General features: G+C 38.7%; 1 protein-coding gene across 2 annotated transcripts in view; it reads right to left on the bottom strand.

Moving 5' to 3' along the window:
- MED13L (mediator complex subunit 13L) overlaps positions 1-20,716 on the bottom strand; it is a 277,236-nt gene that overhangs the window by 108,162 nt on the left and 148,358 nt on the right. For both annotated transcript variants that reach the window (XM_066370827.1, XM_066370828.1), the window contains exon 4: positions 9,679-9,762. In XM_066370827.1, coding sequence (XP_066226924.1) covers positions 9,679-9,762 — 84 coding nt within the window. The remainder of the gene's footprint in view (positions 1-9,678; positions 9,763-20,716) is intronic.

Genomic DNA, 20,716 nt, shown 5'->3' with positions numbered 1-20,716 from the left:
TTTTCTAATTTTTAATAAATGTATCAATCATTTGTAGTCAGAAAAATATACTCTAGGGTGTTTTGTGGTTTTTTGGTCTGGGATAATTTATGAACACATTCTTCAAAAAAAAGCAGTATAAAAAGTGAATGAGTAGTATTAAATTCCCTCCAAAAAAAGTTTAGTATATTTTATTAAACTAAGGACAAAAGAACAAATGGGCACATTTGTACAACTGGCAAGTTTTAATGCCAGTAAACCAAAAATATAAATAACAATTTATTTTGCCATCAACCTCTCACTTATTTTTCATTCCATGTCAAACATTCTTATCTAGATCATTCTTCTTGCTTCAGCTGCAGAAGTGAAAAATGTATTTACGAAGTTAAAACAATGGGGAAAAGTTCTCCCTTTTTGGTACCTTTATGAGGAATGGCAGGGGAAAAAAGCAAGTGCATAAATATGTTTTTAAATGTGCTGAATGATGCTCGTCCAAATAAGAAGAAAATTCTACAGGTGTCGGTTTTAAGCAGCCTCCTTCTTTTTCATCTGATAAATGTGACTGCTGGATCCATTTCTGTCTGGGCCACTTTTCCCCTGTGCTGCTGCCTCCTTTTATTACCCAGAGTAGCTATCTTATCTCACTACTAAAGATACCTACTTAGTCTAACACTATTTGGCACTCTTTTTTAAGTGAAATATCAAAAATAGACTACCACATCTGTAGTGAACCTTAGGTCAAAAGACCTCTTTCTAACATTGTATGTATCTGAGGCCAAAAACAATCCTATGAAAATACTTGGGGAAAATGGGGTGAATTTTATGGAAAGTCCATCATCTACTATTAATGCATAGTTTAAATAAAACATAAGATTTCAATGTATATTGATAAAATCAAGTGATCTGAATGAGGAAAAATAAAATTATATACAATGCTATTCTTGAATTATAATCACTTAATTTTGAAAAGTTGACCAGTATCATTCATAATATAGTGAATAGTATAAAGTGTCATGACAACCTATAAAAAACTTTGTGAAACAGGCTTTAAATTATCTATCTACTCATTCATTCAGCCATTTACATGAATTATCTCTTTTATTCCTCAAAACAACCTATATAAAGTAGACATAATTGTTTTTACCTTTACTATTATTCCAACTCAGAATTTAGAAAAACAGCAGCACAGAAACAGAAACACAGAAAACAGTGAGTAGACTGGGGGGATGGACCATGTATATACCAAGAGCATGATTAGAACAGGAGTTATAATAAAGTCCTAAACTTCTATCATTTATTTCCAAAGGAGAAATCTATTGGGTGGTAGTTTCTGGCTCATGAGTGATCCTTGTAAAATGTTTATGTGCATCACTTTCCTGAAAAAGTTGCATGTACAAAAAGTTCTAATTCCTGAACACAAGATTTACAACCCTAAATACTAATCTGCCTCACCCTACAGGATGTCACCCTAGCCTCAGCTCCAAGTGGGCTCCTCAGTAACTTCAGCAGTTTCTGAAAATACCTGATTTGTTCAAAGGAGACACAGAGTGTACAGTACTGCATTCTTCCTTAAGAGATCAGAAATACAATGTCCCAACTGAAGGCTTCTCCATGATGTACTCAGAAGAATTAAAACAGCTCTGAAAGTTGGAAAGCTTAGTTTACAGAAAATCAAAGCACAAAAACAGAATTCTTTGCCCTACAGCATCTACAGAACATATCCTGTATTGTACTTCAAACACTGAGCCACGTTCAGATGTACTGGCAGTATCCCTCACTGAAGAATCTTCTGGTTGAAATGTACAAACAAGTATTACACTGAATTTTCACTGGATATGTTTAGCACCATGTGCTTCTAAGGGTTGGGGGTGGGAGGACTTGCCTATGGTGTGCTTTATTAACTTACCTTTCTGAACTCACAAAACATGATTAAAATGATCAAGGAATAATGCAAGACAGTACATATCTGACTTAAAACCTGATCATAATCATGTGTTCCAAACCAGTATCCTATGCTTCTAGAAACTAGGTAAAGAGAAGGCTGTGGATATCAAGTTAAAGAGTAAAAATGTATACATATACAGAGGGTCCTTGGGTTATGACAGTCTCAACATATGACATATTGAGTTTATGACGCTCACTCCTGTAAAAACTTTAAAATATTGAGACGTGAGTGTTTCGGCTTATGGGCAAACTAGTTTGGTTGCACACAGTGGAATACACAGTAATGTCGCATATAAGTGAGGGAGTTGGTGTCGTTCATTTTTTGTCATTTTTCTGTTGCTACACTAATATATTTATGTCCTCTTCCTTTTTCTGTGGCTTAGTTATGTTTTTATGTTCTAGATTATGATTTTACAACTGTATTAGAATAGGTAAGTGACTTAGGCTAGGCTAGGGTGTGTTTCAACTTACACCAAAATTCGCTTTACATGTCTGTCATAGGAACGGAGATGCTCTACTGCTGAGCCAACCGACCAGGGCCTAGTATTTCTTTTCAATAGTAACATTAAAGCCTAGAAATATTACTTACTCAAGGGCACAAATCATTCACACAAAAAAAGATTTATTTCAGAGATATGAACCATTACTTCAGTATAAACCTTAAATTCTAGATTTAGACATTATAAATAAACAACAAAGAAGGGAAGGCGGCACACTATACTGAAATTGATAATACTACTTACTTAAAGACCACTGAAACAAAGCTCAAAATTCTCCAGCTAATAGTACAATTCTGTCTTTCACTGAAACTTACCTTCTACACCAGGGGTCCCTGAACTACAGCCTTCGGGCTGCATGCAGCCCCCTGAGGCCATTTATCCGGCCCCGGCCACACTTCTGGAAGGGGCACCTCTTTCATTGGTGGTCAGTGAGAGGAGCATAGTTCCCATTGAAATACTGGTCAGTTTGTTGATTTAAATTTACTTGCTCTTTATTTTAAATATTGTATTTGTTCCCGTTTTGTTTTTTTTTTACTTTAAAATAAGATATGTGCAGTGTGCATAGGGATTTGTTCATAGTTTTTTTTATAGTCCGGACCTCCAACGGTCTGAGGGACAGTGAACTGGCCCCCTGTGTAAAAAGTTTGGGGACCCCTGTTCTACACAATCTTTATCTCAGCTCACATAAAAATACTAGACAACTCTCTTCAATTATACATACTAGACTTCCTTTGTTTGCTTACATTCTCAGTACCAGATAACACTCAGTCAACAATACTGCTCAATTTCAGTAGTACATCATAATTCTTCAAATGTTGCCCAACAATGTTCCTTCTAGGCCAGGGGTCGGAAACCTATGGCTCGAGAGCCAGATGTGGCTCTTTTGATGGCTGCATCTGGCTTGCAGACAAATCTTTAATAAAAAAATAATGTTAAAAATATAAAACATTCTCATGTAGTACAATCCATTCACTTCCTACCGTTCATGTTCATGGTTGCGGGTGGCTGGAGCCATTCACAGCTGTCCTCCAGGACAACACCAAATTTTTATTGGATAATGTGTAACATACACAGGTCATTGTATGGCTCTCATGGAATTACATTTAAAATAGGTGGCGTTCATGGCTCTCTCAGCCAAAAAGGTTCCCGACCCCTGCTCTAGGCAGCTCTGTGTGCAACCAATTAGAAAGGGCTTTTTTCTCTCTTTGAGGAATGTTAAGATCTCAAAATGTGTTGAGGCTGGCTATTTCTAGTAACAAGAATCGCATGTATAGGCCAACAATGGGGAACAAACTCCAACAGGGTAATGTATGCTTTCTTCTAGGAAATAGTTTAACTAAAATAACCATCACAAAGAACCCAACTGCTGCCTGACCAGGCGGTGGCGCAGTGGATAGAGCGTCGGACTGGGATGCGGAAGACCCAGGTTCAAGACCCCGAGCTCACCAGCTTGAGTGCGGGCTCATCTGGCTTGAGCAAAAGCCCACCAGCGTGAACCCAAGGTCGCTGGCTCCAGCAAGGGGTTACTCAGTCTGCTGAAGGCCGGCGGTCAAGGCACATATGAGAAAGCAATCAATGAACAACTAAAGGTGTTGCAACGTGCAATGAAAAACTAATGATTGATGCTTCTCATCTCTCTCCATTCCTGTCTGTCTGTCCCTGTCTATCCCTCTCTCTGACTCATTCTCTCTCTCTGTAAAAAATAAAATAAAAAAACTTTCTTTAAAAAAAAAAAAGAACCCAACTGCTCAAACTTGAAATTTGAACAAACCAACAGATAATATTTTCTATACATATAACTTGTGAAAATACAAAGCAGAGTGCTGGATACATGAAACTTAAAAACCACTGACAGTAACCCTTAGTTCTATCATAGGCTTTTATTAAATGTTTGTCTCCTCCCTTCCTAGATACACAATTTTCACTTTGCAGTCACTTGTAGCAAAATAGCAAGAATTCTACATGAAGTATCTTCATTTTAATTCCCCTTGAATACTCAAGTATTACCACCTGAAATTCCCCGCTCCACTGAAACTGCTCGTGTTATGCTCATCATGTCTACATAATTGCCTAATCTAATAGTCTTCTTAGTATGGATTTTATACGGCTTCTATGGAAGACACAGCTTATTCATCTTTAAACTGTAAAAGCCCCTGACTTTAGTGACACCCATCATCCTGGTCTCATCTCTCACTGACTTTCCTTAGCCTCCGTTATATACGCCCTCTCTACCCATCCGGTAAATGTCGATGCTCCCAGAACTCTAAACCTCATCTCTCTTCGCACTTTTCACACAATTCTCAAGTACATTCAAGTGACAAAATATGTAGTATTTTTGATATATCTTCCATCAGATAAACTAGCAGAATATGACTATACATTTTATATAACTATGGAAAAAAGGCTGTGAAACTATGATTGATGATTAGATAGTCGAAATTTTCTTGTTAATATTCTTTTATGGAATGCCCCTCAGCTACCCCTTGTTAACAGATAAGTGGTAAAAAGCACTACATGTGCAAAGTCAACTTATGAGGAAAACTGAAAAATTACCAGCACTGATCTTACTTTTCTGAACATGGGAAGAAGATTTCCTTTCATACTACAAGTATCTCTTAACATGTCTGCTTACCCTCTAGATAAGAGATCCCTGGTCCCTGCCTTTTCATCTTTGCCCCTCTAAAAGGAAAGAGGAGATGGAAAAAAAAGTGAGCGGTAAAGAGAAAGTGGAGGGTAAGGAAAAGACAAGAAAGAAGTTTTAAAGTGCTAAAAGAATATTCTCTACATCAATATATTTCATCTTATTATACAAATATATTTTTTGCTCTTAAAAACATAAGACAGGGCATTTCTTGAGCATGCACATTAGGTAGTGTAAGGACATAAAACGAATCCCAGGCTTAAGGGTAGAGAAAATATCCATATAGAGTAACACAAAAGCAGTCAAAATAATATATTTCCAATTGTGCGTGTGTGTGACGCAAATAATTACAATATTTGAAAGTACATATATATATATAAGGCTATTTGGAATATCATCCAAAAGCAGGCAGGTTTGCCCATGAAGAGGAGACAGCTAATTAATTTTAAAAATGAACTAGGCGAGTGGGTTATTTGTGTTAACCAGTATTTGTATTACCCCACTAAATACTATATACACCTGATACCTAGAAAAGATCAATGGCCAAACTGTTATTGGGGGCAATCAATTATTTTGCTAAAAATGCCATTCAAAAACTAAAGCATATACAAAAAAATGTGCAGTATGGGCTGTGACTAGACTAAATTAGAAAATAAAGACCTTTCTAAAAGAAAGAAACTCTGTCCTGGCCAAGTAGCTCAGTTGGTTAGAGCATCATCCCCATACGCCAAAGTTTCAGGATCTACCCCCAGTCAGGGCACATACAAGAGTCAACCACTGAATGCATAAATAAGCGGAGCAACAAACTGATGTCTCTCTCTCCCCCCACTTTTAAAAAATCAATTTTAAAAAAATTTAAAAAGCAGACCTGGCCGGTTGGCTCAGTGGTAGAGCGTCGGCCTGGCGTGCAGGAGTCCCGGATTCGATTCCTGGCCAGGGCACACAGGAGAAGCGCCCATCTGCTTCTCTACCCCTCACCCTCTTCCTTCCTCTCTTGTCTCTCTCTTCCCCTCCTGCAGCCAGGGCTCCATTGGAGCAAAGTTGGCCCGGGCACTGAGGATGGCTCCTTGGCCTCTGCCTCAGGCACTAGAATGGCTCTGGTTGCAACAGAGCAACGCCCCAAATGGGCAGAGCATCGCCCCCTGGTGGGCATGCCAGGTGGATCCCGGTCGGGTGCATGCGGGAGTCTGTCTGACTGCCTCCCCGTTTCCAAATTCAAAAAAATACAAAAAAAAAAAAAAAAAAAATTAAAAAGCAAAGAAACGCCATGAATGGAATAATTTCTAAAATCATTTCACAAACATATTTTTCACTGGTTTATTTTTAAGCATATAACAGAAGCAAGGCTTTTTCAAGTTCAACACATGTTAGAAACCAGTCTTTTTAACGTTTGGATGTCAGTTGTCATAACTCTTTAGGACAAAGCCAAAGTTTTCTTTCCTACCTATTATATTCCCAATGACACAACAACAAAAGACATGTCATTATAGAGAAAAAAAAGATGAATTTATTTCATTTTCATGAACCTGTCTGGTCAAATTTATTTTATATATTTTTCTAAAATTATCCTGAGCATCATCTCTTATCAAACATTCAAAACTCTAATTTAGAGTCCACCAGCAAATGATTTAGTTTCACTATCAATATGGAGAGAAATTATAACTCAAGAAACTATATGCTACTAATCCAACAGGTGAAAACTAATCATCAGTGTGTTTATTTTCCCCACGATTAGATTTACTTAGCTACATAAAATATGCCATGTGTTCAATCATATTTTAGCCTACTAAATAAAAATATATATTAGTATTACTATATACTTAGAATACTATCATTTAAAATATATTTCTTTTATTTGTATCTAATACCATGAACTAAGAGCATTCCTAAAAAATAATAACTTGTGCATACAGTTTCTTTAGCAATGGGAAGCAAATTTTCCTCTCCATTGGTCACTAAACTAACATATACAAAACTTTTTTTTTTTAAGCAAGAGAAACAGAGATAGGGACAGACAGGAAGGGAGAGAAATGAGAAGCATCAATTCTTGTTGTGGCACCTTAGCTGTTGATTGCTTTCTCACATATGCCTTGATCAGGGGGCTATAGCAAAGCCAGTGACCCCTTGCTCAATCCAGCAACCTTTGGGCTCAAGCCAGCGACCATGGGGTTATGGCCCATGCTCAAGCCAGCAACCCCATACTCAAGCTAAATGAGCCCACGCTCAAGGCAGCAACTTTGGGGTTTCAAACCTGGGTCCTCTGTGTCCTAAGCCGATGCTCTATCCATTGCACCACCACCTGGTCAGGCTGTACAAAACTTTTTAAAAACAAACTTATAAAAAATTTATTTTTGCTTTTCTCCAACTAAATTATAAGTTAATCACATGTATTATCTCATTTAATTCTCACAATTATCTCTAAAATAGTAACTGCAACTCAGTAACAACAAAAAACAAAATTTAGCTAAAGAAGAACACTTTGTCCAAAGGCAAATAACTTGTAAAGAAAGGTATGTACTGTGATCCAACATCTCATAATTCCAAATGTCCTTCTCCAGTGTCACTCTGTCCATCCAAAATGACAATCACTGAGATCCTCTTTCAACATCTACCAAGCTCTACTAGCTACTCAGTGAATAAAAATAGAAGTCATTATACTTAATAAAGTTTTAATAGTAAATGTCAACTACTTAAATTCAATAATTGGTTTAAAATTTTTCCAACTGTTAATGTGTTTTAAAATTTTTGTAAATCATTAAAATGTACAGGAGTAGAGAGAGGGCAAAACATATGGTACTAGACTTCTGGTAGTGACTACGCAATAGAGTGAACAGATATCAAATTCTAATGTACACCTGAAATTTATGGTATTAACCAATATTACCTTAATAAAAATACCATTAACATTTCTATACTACAAAATAGTTCTACATTCAATCATGAATATAAAATCTAAAAATAATGAAATAATTCTATTACACTGCTTCAAATTATTTATACCTGGTTGGCTAAAGTTAGGGAAGACTTTGGAATCTAAAATATAATGGTATAGAAACTATATATAAAATACAGCAATAACTACATTTGACTTTTAAACATTATTTTTTACTATTTAAATAGTAATTGCTACTCCTTCAATCACTATTTCTATATTTCCTCTTCATCCCTCAAATTCCTGTCACATCATCACACAAACACCTGTACCTACTGATTGATCAAACTATTTAGGACAGATTCAGTGAATTCACTAGTGAGCATTTGTGGGAATGCCATGTCACTCAGCAGGGAGAGGCACACTAAGAATGGTATGAAGATCACTGTGCTAAAGCAATTCCATATTTAACCATTCAGACTCAACAACATAAAAGCCACAATTTTAACCATTCAGAAAATTGAAGGAAAATGCTAAGACTAATTATGTCCTTGGAACATATGCATTAGTTAGACCAAATCAATAAAAGCAAAATTCCTCCCCATCAATCCCAGTATCTGTACACACCCACACACACTGGCACCACTCTAAGAGTACCATTCTACTTTCCCAACAAACTCTGATATACACGATACCTACTATGTTCTATTTAAATACCATTCTTAAACTAATCCTAAAGGATTTTAAATGTACTCAAGAAAAGAAAAATACTTTAAGGAAGTGCATGGTGATGGAGGGGCAATCCCTATTTTAACTGATTTGAAAAAAAGAAATCCAAATTATCATAAATGATCATGAGATTCCACAACCACTTCATTGCAGCTTTAAGACATGAAGGTTGCAGAGAAGACTGCTAATTAAATCTCTAGTAGGAACAAGGAAGTAGTAAAGTTTCTAAAAGAGCTAAGAGCTTACAGCAAAAATTCTGGCAAACTATCCAAAAGATCTAACCTTAGAGCTATCATAAAAGGCTTCAACAAGAGCTCTTACTGGCGGCCAGGAGCTGGGACCCATAGCTTACGGTAAGTTCACAAGTAGTAAAATAGGATAAAGGTGTGTGCCCTGCTCTTCTGAAATAAACAATCACCATCAACCTATGATTCCAATTAAGGCTATGTTGTGTTCAGGGGTGAGTGCGGTAAATATTTGATTTTGGGGGTTTTGTTTTTTGATTCTGATTTGATTAACCTAAACCTCCATGTTTGCTTAGTATCAAGAAATGCCTTTAAGTTCAGCACTGTTTAGAAGTAATTCACAGTTCTAGTTTGACAATTATCAAGGATGTGTTGACCGACTTTTAAGAGACATCAATTCTATAAATACTGTTACCATTTGAATTCACTTGACTTTTTAAGGTCATACCATATAATACTTTAAGGCAGAAAAATAAATAATAATAAAAAAATAATGTAAAATATTTGAATTCAAACAGTGTGGTAATAAGGGGCTCACATATAAGTATTACTGAGAATCATCTTTCTGGTACCATTTTTAATATTCCCCCAAAATTCTGTAATGCAGTATTTACTTAATAAAATGTGATCCAGGAATCTATTCAGTACACCTAAACTAATAACAATATTAGAAAATAAATAAGCTGCTTCCCCCACCCACATCTTCCTCAAAGATAGCTGTAGTCGAGCAAAAGAAACCAAAAAACCAAGAGCATTCTAAATACTCACCTTTTGTTGACTGGCTTCTCATCCTTTTCATACGGTCTGACAAACCATTTCCCAATCCTAACGAAGTTCTTATCCATTAGGCACCTATGATAATTACATCAAGAATTACTTTCATAGTTTAAGTAACAAATTAAGAAGTCACTGCATCAATAATCACAGATGTTACACACCACTGGAAATAAAAACATCACCAATTAAACTGTCAAAATGTTTCCTTATCATTTAACATTTATAGGTTATACTTAGAGAACTTTCCGACTTTGGACATAGATTTTTATTATATATTATTCTTGCCCATGTAAAAAAATTAAGCCAAATTAATTGGTTGTACACTCCTGAACCGTCTTACACTTCTGAGTTACTCCAAATCCAATCACACTTCTGCTGCATTACTTCAATTCTGTGTCACCAAGAATACTGGGAACGCAAGCAGCATTTCTTAAGAACACCTCAGAGATATTCTTCCAAGTAACTGATGCCCATTTTGCAAGTTTTAATGCTGGCTTTTTCTTGATTGGCATGGGATAGGCAATCCTTAGCAAGGATCTTAGTTGAAAAAAAAAGGGGCCCTGGCCGGTTGGCTCAGCAGTAGAGCGTTGGCCTAGCGTGCGGAGGACCCAGGTTCGATTCCCAGCCAGGGCACACAGGAGAAGCGCCCATTTGCTTCTCCACCCCTCCGCCGTGCTTTCCTCTCTGTCTCTCTCTTCCCCTCCCGCAGCCAAGGCTCCATTGGAGCAAAGATGGCCCGGGCACTGGGGATGGCTCTGTGGCCTCTGCCTCAGGTGCTAGAGTGGCTCTGGTCGCAACATGGCGACGCCCAGGATGGGCAGAGCATCGCCCCCTGGTGGGCAGAGTGTTGCCCCCTGGTGGGCGTGCCGGGTGGATCCCGGTCGGGCGCATGCGGGAGTCTGTCTGACTGTCTCTCCCTGTTTCCAGCTTCAGAAAAATGAAAAAAAAAGAAAAGAAAAAAAAAAGGAAGAAAAGAAAGAAAAGCATAGCAGAGCCTATGCTACTTAGGTATTTTCCTTGTGTAGGGATGGCAAAAGAACTTGGTTGTGGCTCGGCAAGAACTGCAGTTATTTCTTCAATAACAAGTACTTATCCTCATAATTAAATTGTGCCCTGCTTCTGTGTCCATGATATTTTGAGTACATTGTGTTTCAGTATCAAATCAGAGTAATCCTTCTGAAGACATGTTAAATGGCAATTGAACTCAACCAAGAATGCACACAATTAAACTGAAGTGACAACAATACAGACAGCCTTGACCAAGTTCACTTGTGTGCAGTCAAATGACTACGTCATAACTACAATCTAGCCAACTATAAGATGTCATCGTTTGTAAGGAGTATCCCTGATTTTAAAAATATAAAATTGTGGGAGAAAAATGTACATTTTGAAATTGATATAGTAATCTCTAACATTATTCAGTGAAATGACACAGACTTTGCCAGAAAGCTTGATGTAATTCTTCTATAAAAAGATCTACCTACCAGTAAAAGAGCTGTGTAGCAATTCTTTACTCAATATTCAGGCAATTCTGCATATGGTTTGTGCCTCTGTAATTTCCACACCATTAAGGAGAATGGAAACAATTCAATCCTTCACCCAACTCATTACAGGTTAGATAGGTCAAAGGCAGTGGTTTCTGCTGGTTACAGTGTCACTCCCAATGGCCAGAGCCAATTTGGAGCAATGCTGCATTAAAAACTCACTGATTTTATACTGGTTGGTTGGCTAGCGGTAGAGCGTTGGCACAGCATATGGATGTCTCGGGTTCAATTCCCAGTCAGGGCACAAAAAAGGACCCATGTGATTCTCCACCCTTCCCTTTCTCACTTTTCTCTTTCTCTCTCTATCTGTCTCTCTCTCCCTCTCCCCCTCCTGCAGCCATGGCTCCATTGAAGCAAGCTGGCCCTGGGCACTGAGGATGGCTCCATGGCCTCACCTCAGGCGCTGAAAAGAGCTTGGTTGCTGAGCAATGGAGCAGCTGCCCAGGGAGGTAGAGCATCACCTGGTAGGGGGCTTGCCAGGTGGATCCTGGTTGGGGCACATGCAGGAGTCTGTCTCTCTGCCTCCCCTCCTCTCACTGAATTAAAAACAAACAAAAACCTCACTGGTTTCAACTGGTTTCATTTTGAAAATAAACTTCTACAACAATCTTCCTTGCTCACAATGAAAATAATAATTTCAAAGTAAACAGAACTGAGATTCAGCCCAGGTATATCTGATCACAGAGACAGGATGCTGAACTATTACCATATACTGACTCTCATGTTGTCACATTCCTCAATTCTTTCATTTTTAAAACCCAGATGCATCTTATAATTGATGAGTCTATTTAATGTTTCTTTATTCCCCCAAAATTGTTATAAATTGAAGGTATATCTTAAAATCAATATTGCTTAGAATGAAAGCAATAGGGCATGTAACAGGTACAGAATCCCATTGAACACTAAACACTGTCTTCCACCAACATGCATCCCCACTTAATAAATACCACTTTAAATAAAGTATTCATTCCCATTATATCTTAAAGGTCACAATTAAAAATAATCATTTATTCAATAACAGATGAAACATTAATTTATGTTTTATGGATAGAAAGAAACCTAAGGCTTTAGACAATATATTATGAAAAACATCTCTGACTAAAGAAGACAACATACAAAGTTTGTTTCAAAACCCTTGCCCTTTTATGAAGTAATAGCCACAAGTTTTATTTGCTAATTTCATTCCAGAACAAACAAAGAGGAAATATAAGGGATGGAGGAGCAGCACACAGCCCAGATACTCAAGGACAAAGGCAAAAAGCTCATGAAAATGCTAAGATTCTAACTCTCTGTGCTAATGTATTTCCTGTAGTTCCCACTATAGATATTTCTTGGTCAAGCAATGTCAACAAAAGGTTATTACCACTAATACATAAAACAGTCATGGAAACTACTGATCCTTCAATCCAAAACCTTCTGGTTCCAAATGACAGTCATAAATTACATATGTGATTTTCAACTGCTAATCAGTTTCTATGTGATCAAGGCTTTCCTACACTCTGAAAGGAAAACATGAGAACACAATTGTGTTGGATGAAGTAATGTTTTTACTCAGTTTTCTAATTACTGATTTGTAATTGACATCTCTGTATAATGGAGCAGTCACAAGTCATGCTGTCATCAGTGATATGGCAGAAAGTTACCAAGTCACCACATACCTTACCCAAGTCACCAGAAAGTTACCCAAGTCACCAAGCACCTTATAAATTACTGAAAGTAATAAGTACTGTGCTGCCTTCCTCTCTCTTGACCTCCAATCTAACAGAATTAATTGCTCAGTTTGATGGAAAGATAGGTAAATATGACAAAGTCTGGTTTTATTCAAGAAAACAGGTAAAAAGAACTCAGCAACTATCACTCAATTTCTACACTCTTCAGTTTCCTAAGTTTCAACTCTGGCTGGTCCACAACAGAAATTTCATTCTCTTTTTCCACCCTAACCCCTTCTCGTGTGTGTGTGTGTGTGTGTGTGTGTGAGAGAGAGAGAGAGAGAGAGAGAGAGAGAGAGAGAGAGAGAGAGAAAGAGAGAGAAACAGACAGATCTTCTAGGAGAACCTGGTCATTTGTATTCTGAGTTATGAGAAGAAATGAGAAGTGGGTGTGTCTTTGCTATGGAAGACAATTCTGCTATCTGACTGATATTTGGGACTACCTGGCTCAACAGCAGACTAGACAGAGGTAGTAAGCCCTTGGTTCTCAATCACTTGGGGGTACTGATTTTTCTAAAAACACTAACAAAATTTATGTTATTATAGATTCGTTCTCTTGAAAAATGTGCAAAAGAGCAAAACATCACATACAATTCCACAGAATTGGTGAACTTTCTAAAGCTAATCCTAGATGAAGAATTTCTGTACTAAATACTATCATTAATCACTACTAACCTTGTTTTTGGCCTGGAATCCTTCTCTTGTCCCAATCTATATCCCTTCCTCATCTAATCTATTGTCATTCATCTTCCCTGTCCCAGATCAGCCTGCTCAGTACTCTAACAACTACAAATCGGTGCTTTCAAAACTGAGTTGTAATCATTCATTTCTATGGCTCTTTTCTGCCAAGAAAATACAAGCAATTTGGGGAAAGACACAGTATCTTTTTCACTAACAATATTCAGCAAATAGTTAAGTGCCTACTATGTAATATGCTTTATGTTCTGCTCTGGACTAGGAAGTGCTCAATAAATACCTGAGAAATGAATGCTACTATATGTAACAAGGAGCATTTTCCTATTCACAATATAATATCGTTACTCTTCTTTTTCGTAACCACTAATCATAGACAGCCTCATACTTTTACTTTAATTTTCTTCAGTTTATGTGTTCTCACTAGTGAGTCTACAGACCTAACGGATGGATGTGTTTAGGGGGTGGGGGATGATCAACATATTTTTACTTCTTTATAGCCCAACAACTCTCACTCCAGACTAAAATCATAGTAGATATTCAACATGTTAGGAATCACACGGATGCTAAAAAATGCTTTGAAAGACTAGCACTACTGCCCATAGGCTTTAATTATACTTAAAGAAGAGAATACAGTAAAGCTTTTCAAAAGAGATAATTCTAAGATAAAAAATATCAGAAGTATAATTTCCCTTTTATACAGTGTGTCTTTAAAGTCATGGTGCACTTTTGACCGGTCACAGGAAAGCAACAAAAGACAATAGAAATGTGAAATCTGCACCAAATAAAAGGAAAACCCTCCCAGTTTCTGTAGGATGATGTGGCAGCATGTGCGCATGAGCAGATGATGACGTAACACCGTGTACACAGCAGAGCAGCCCACGGCCATTCCAGTCGAGATGTGGATGGTACAGAGGAAAGTTCAGTGTGTTCTGTGGCTCGCTAAATTCGAATCCGTGACCAAAGTGCAACATGAATATTGGCACGTTTATAATGAAGCGCCACCACATAGGAATAACATTACTCAGTGGGATAAGCAGTTGAAGGAAACCCGCAGTTTAGTAGAGAAACCCCGTTCTGGTAGGCCATCAGTCAGTGATGAGACTGTAGAGGCTATACGGGATAGCTACCTAAGGAGGCCTAAAAAATCTGTGTGTGAGCCCACATCGAACTGCACTGAATAGGTATGAAACTGGGAGAGGTTTCCTTTTATTTGGTGCAGATTTCAGATTTCTATCATCTTTTGTTGCTTTCCTGTGACCAGTCAAAAGTGCACCATGACTTTACGGACACACTATATATCCTATCAATCTTTATTTTATTACTTTTGAGCAAAAAAATATATTTAACTCAATAAATAAACCTAGCAGACATACTCCATCTGCCAAAAATTGCTTTAAATCAACATCATAAATAGTGCTAAGAATATATACTAGTCAATCCTGGTCATCTACTCAGTAATCCCAGTCAATATTAAGATTTTCAAAATTATTTTACTATTAAGATTTGAAATAAGTCTATAAATTATCTTGCAAGATCACTACGTGATTCCATCTTTATAAAACATTCAAGCAACAGTCCTAAGAAACCATTTCTCTTTAGAAATAATTTCCAAATCCCTATCACTGTTTCAAGGAGAAACAGCTGCTGAAAAATAAAAATGAAATCAGGGTGTGTGTGTGTGTGTGTGTGTGTGTGTGTGTGTGTGTGTAATGCCATATGGCCCCAAATAACAGCAAGCTGACTGTAGAGTTGGCCAGTCCCAATGTCTAACCCTAAAGCCACTGGCGCACCTCCTATAAGCATACAGGGGCCACCACAGCAGCCACAGCCTAACTCACCAAGCCATTTCCCAAATGGACAATTAGGGTTAGAAGGGGCTCCTTTTGTGCCCCTCAAATTATGTAACTATGTAGGTATGACAGTTTTCATAGAGTAAAAAGCCAAAGATAGTGTTCCTCTCCCATACCCTGAACCAAACTGCACTTTATGTTGTCTTCTAGTAGGACCTCTACAGAGCTGCTCAGGTAGGCTAAATTTTACATAACTTCACCTCACCAGCATCTAAGCGTTTACCTTTTCACTCTAATCTGCACCAAACACATATGCAAAGAAGTCTCCTTTCTAAAAACTGCAGTGCTCCCAATTCTCAACTAGATAACAGAAACCCGTGTAATTTAGGGGTTAAACTTTTTTTTTTTTTCCTTTTACAGAGACAGAGGGATAGACAGGGACAGACAGACAGGAACGGAGAGATGAGAAGCATCAATCATTAGTTTCTCATTGCGTGCTGCAACACCTTAGTTGTTCAATGATTGCTTTCTCATATGTGCCTTGACCTTGGGCCTTCAGCAGACCGAGTGACCCCTTGCTCAAGCCAGCAACCTTGGGTCCAAGCTGGTAAGCTTTAGCTCAAACCAGATGAGCCCATGCTCAAGCTGGTCTCGAACCTGGATCCTCCGCATCCCAGTCCGACGCTTTACCCACTATGCCACCGCCTGGTCAGGCTTAGGGGTTAAACTTAAAGAAATCTTTATTAACTGATTCCTTTATCTCCATTACACTGGGTTCCCACTACACCCCAGTGAATGCTCCCTCCTCTAGCCAAGCAAACCCTATTATTCTTCCTCTTTCCAAAATCTTCTAATCTGTAAGGTCAGGCTCCTTTGTAGGCCTAGTCTCACCTGAAACATCCATTCTAGTACAATTCCAGAGAACCACAAAAGAATTTTTTTTACTTTTTAAAAAAGTCCTGCCCTGGCCGGTTGGCTCAGCGGTAGAGCGTCGGCCTGGCGTGCGGGGGAACCGGGTTCGATTCCCGGCCAGGGCACATAGGAGAAGCGTCCATTTGCTTCTCCACCCCCCGCCCCCCTCCTTCCTCTTTGTCTCTCTCTTCCCCTCCCGCAGCCGAGGCTCCAATGGAGCAAAGATGGCCCGGGCGCTGGGGATGGCTCCTTGGCCTCTGCCCCAGGCGCTAGAGTGGCTCTGGCCAGGACAGAGCAACGCCTCGGAGGGGCAGAGCATCGCCCCCTGGTGGGCAGAGCGTTGCCCCTGGTGGGCATGCCGGGTGGATCCCGGTCGGGTGCATGCAGGAGTCTGTCTGACTGTCTCTCCCCATTTCCAGCTTTGGAAAAATACAAAAAAAATAAAAAAATAAAAAAATAAAAAATAAATTAAAAAGTCCTAATTTTTCCTTATCCTAAAAATATTAAGTAAATAGATAAGTTGATTAGTCTTAGGGTGAGTATGTTTCTCTCCCTCTTCCTTTACAAAAAGACATGTGCTTTCATTCATGTGTGTCTATAATGTTTCGTGTCTCTTCCTTTAAAGCATACACTACTTAGGTCTAAAGACTCACTTTCCTACTGCCCTTTAGAGCAGTTGTCTCCAACCTCTTTTGGGCCACGAACCGGTTTAATGTCAGAAAATATTTTCACGGACTGGCCTTTAGGGTGGTACAGATAAATGTATCACGTGACCGAGACAAGCGTCAAGAGTAAGTCTTAGACGAATGTAACAGAGGGAATCTGGTCATTTTTTAAAAATAAAACATCATTAAATATAAATAAAATGGAAATAATGTAAATTATTTATTCTTTCTCTGCGAACCAGTACCAAATGGCCCATGGACCTGAACCGGTCCATGGCCCGGGGGTTGGGGACCACTGCTTTAGAGAACTACACACCGTCACAATTCAATAAAATGGGGCTTTATTCATTACTCATGTCCTTTTCTGTCCTCACATTATACTCAAGGACTCTCAACATTGCAATGTAACATCATCATTTCTTCACCTAAGGCTGTACCTCTCACCATACTCTAGTGAACACAGGGGAGGGCAAAAGTAAGTTTACAACAGTGAGTATGCAAAACCCAGAGTTTATTCTTGCATTATTATTTATTCATTATTGTACTTATTTGAATTACAGCCATGAACCTACTTTTGCCCAGTCCTTTACATTTATTATTTTGAAAATCCTGGCCCACCACATCCAAGGACATTGCTCATTTGACCTCCGATGACCACCTCTACTGGATCATACTACCACAGACATTAAAAGCTAGTAATTTACAAATATGTTATTGTTATCATGATTATAACTCCAATTTTCAGCTTATTACTTTTTTAGCAAGAGAGATAAAGACCAAGTCAGAAAGAGAGAGAGAGAGAGGGACAGATAGTGACAGACAGGAATAGAGGTGTGAAAAGCATCAACTCTTTGCTTTTTCATATGTGCCTTACCGGGGTGCTACAGCCTGAGCCAGTGACGCCTCGACCTTGGGCGTCATGTCAGTGACTTTGGGCTCAAGCCAGCAACCACAGGATCATGTCTGTGATCTCAAGCTCAAGCCATGATCTCACACTCAAGCCAGTGACCCCGTGCTCAAGCTGGAAACCTCGAGGTTTTGAACCTGGGTCCTCTGCATCCCAATCCGACACTCTATCCACTGTGCCACTGCCTGGTCAGGTTCATGTTATTTTTATTCTACTTTTTCAAATGAATATCTTCACTCTAAACAGCAACTCTTGGCAAACCAAGAGGCTGTGAGCCCAAGGCAATTCTCTAGCTGTGTTATAAACTACCAAGGGGTAATATGCTGACAGTCTATTAGGAGAACAGCACCAGTGGACTACTCTGAAGAGCATTATGCTTTACAAATGTCAAATACTCACAGATTAAGTTCTCCCTAAGTAAGCAGGAACAGGACAGAGCATAACAGCTTCAAACAACCCACATAATCTTCTATTGTGTGCAAAGCAATGATTTGCATGTTAGGGGGGAAAAATACCTTTTCATCAAAATCAGCTTATGTTTTATTCTAAAAACTTAGGAAATTAAAATTAAAGTCTACAACACAAGAGAGCCAATTTGACAGTATTATAACAGACATTTTAAATATTTCTACAAAACAAGATTTTCATAAGTCCTATCAAGTGGTGCAAATCACTAAGGCAATAAAAACTGAGTTATATGAAGTGCACACATTTCCTGGGTTTTTATTTTTTTAAACTGTTAAAACCAACGTTTTACTTCATTTAGACAGTTAGGTAGAAGTATATGGCGTATTATAAAAACTATACAATTAGAATAACAAGAGTAACAGACTTTAAAGTTATAATACTAAAAACACCAAATGAAGAAACCCCTCAAAAAAGATTATAAATTTGTTTTCTATTATCTAGCCCCAGTCAAAGAATTTTTCCATTAGTGAAGAGTGTGACACAACCTAAACTCAAAATACTAAGTGCAACTTTTGAAAAGTTCATTATAAATATATATAACAAAATCCCACTAAATTGCAAAGACCGGTGAAAAATAATCTGAACTAGTGCAACAGGAGGATGGGAGGGAAGAAAGGAAAAGGGGAGGGAAGGAGGGAAAAAGGGAGGGAAAGAGGGAAAAAGGGAGGGAAGTAGGGAGGAAAAAGCCAAGTCAAATTAACAGAGGTTCTATATAAGTAAAATCCTAATTAATGATTTTTTATCATTCTAGGCAATTTGCCAAAAGGGATAATCAACCATTAAGAAAATAGGAAGCATGGTTACTTTCTCAAAAGAAAAAATAACCATGACTGCATGATCTAAAATTATAAAAGTTGGAAGGCCTAAATATTCAAATATTGAAATCTTAAGAAATCACAAATGAATACCAAAAGAGGCCAATATGGCTCAGTTTTAAAAAACATGAATAAATACATCCATAATTTTCTTAGAAACATATCTGTGTTTAAGTAATATAACTAGCACCTGTTTGGAGAATATATTATTAGAAAGGAGAAGACCTCAACTGACAGATATGGATAGGCTGCATCCTTTCCCCAAATATGTGCTATCCCTCCCTCTCCCACTGACATCAAGCTTGGCCATGTGACTTTGGTACCTCCCACAAATGGATATTACTTTCTCATCTATTTGACTTTGGTGGTAAATATCTTGGCCAGTAAAATGTGAGCAGAAATGACACACACCACTTTTGAACAGATGCTTTGATGGGTTATTATACATTTTACCGCTGCCCTCCACAAGGAGCCCATCAAATCTTGACAGGCCTGCCCTGTCAGCATCATTCCTGCTCGCAGGAAAGAGTGCTGCAGTAAGGGACTCACAGTGAACCAGCAACAGAAGCAGGAAATACACCTCAATTGTTGTAAGAGAGTAGGATCTTTCAGGTCTTTTGTTACTGGAGCATACCTAAGCCTAGCCTGATTTGTGAGAGGCCACTGCAATACTTCTCCAAACACACGTATTGTAAAAGTAGGCCAGTAGCCATCAAAAGGAAGAGAATGGGACTGACAAGAGAAATATCTGGAAGACTGTGAGTAGGTGGGGGTTCAATATTGTAAGATAAGAACCACATGGAAGTCGAATGAACTGAATTACATATAACCCCCAAAGAAAAGAATTAAGATTAAGAAACAGATTTCTGCTCAGCATTAGAAAGACTTTCTAGATAGAGAGAAGGCGGAGTGCTGTTTATGTGATAACTGCTGGGAGAAGGGGAATTAGGAAGAAGGAGAGGAGGTGATAGGGGGGATAAACGGTGATAAGTGGAGACTTGATCTGGGGAGATGAACACACAATACAGTGTACAGATGATGTGCACCTGAAACCTGCATAATTTTGATAACCAGTGTCACCCTGATAAATTAAAGGGAATAGGCCCTGGCTGGTTGGCTCACCGGTAGAGCGTCGGCCTGGCGTGCAGGATTCCCGGCCAGGGCACACAGGAGAGGCACTCATTTACTTCTCCACCCCTCCCCCTCTCCTTCCTCTCTCTCTCTTCCCCTCCCGCAGCGAGGCTCCATTGGAGCAAAGATGGCCTGGGTGCTGGGGATGGCTCTGTGGCCTCTGCCTCAGGTGCTAGAATGGCTCTGGACGCAACAGAGCTACCGCCCCAGAGGAGCAAAGCATCGCCCCCTGGTGGGCATGCTGGGTGGATCCCGGTCTGGCGCATACTGGAGTCTGTCTGACTGCCTCCCCGTTTCCAGCTTCGGAAAAAGGAAAAAAATAAATAAATAAAGGGAATAAATTTTTAAAGAAATAAAAGAAAGAGAAAGAAAAGAAAAGACTTTCTAATAGA

This window comes from Saccopteryx leptura, chromosome 2 (assembly GCF_036850995.1).
Source record: "Saccopteryx leptura isolate mSacLep1 chromosome 2, mSacLep1_pri_phased_curated, whole genome shotgun sequence".
Lineage (NCBI taxonomy): Eukaryota > Metazoa > Chordata > Mammalia > Chiroptera > Emballonuridae > Saccopteryx > Saccopteryx leptura.
This window is presented reverse-complemented; position numbering and strand designations above follow the sequence as displayed.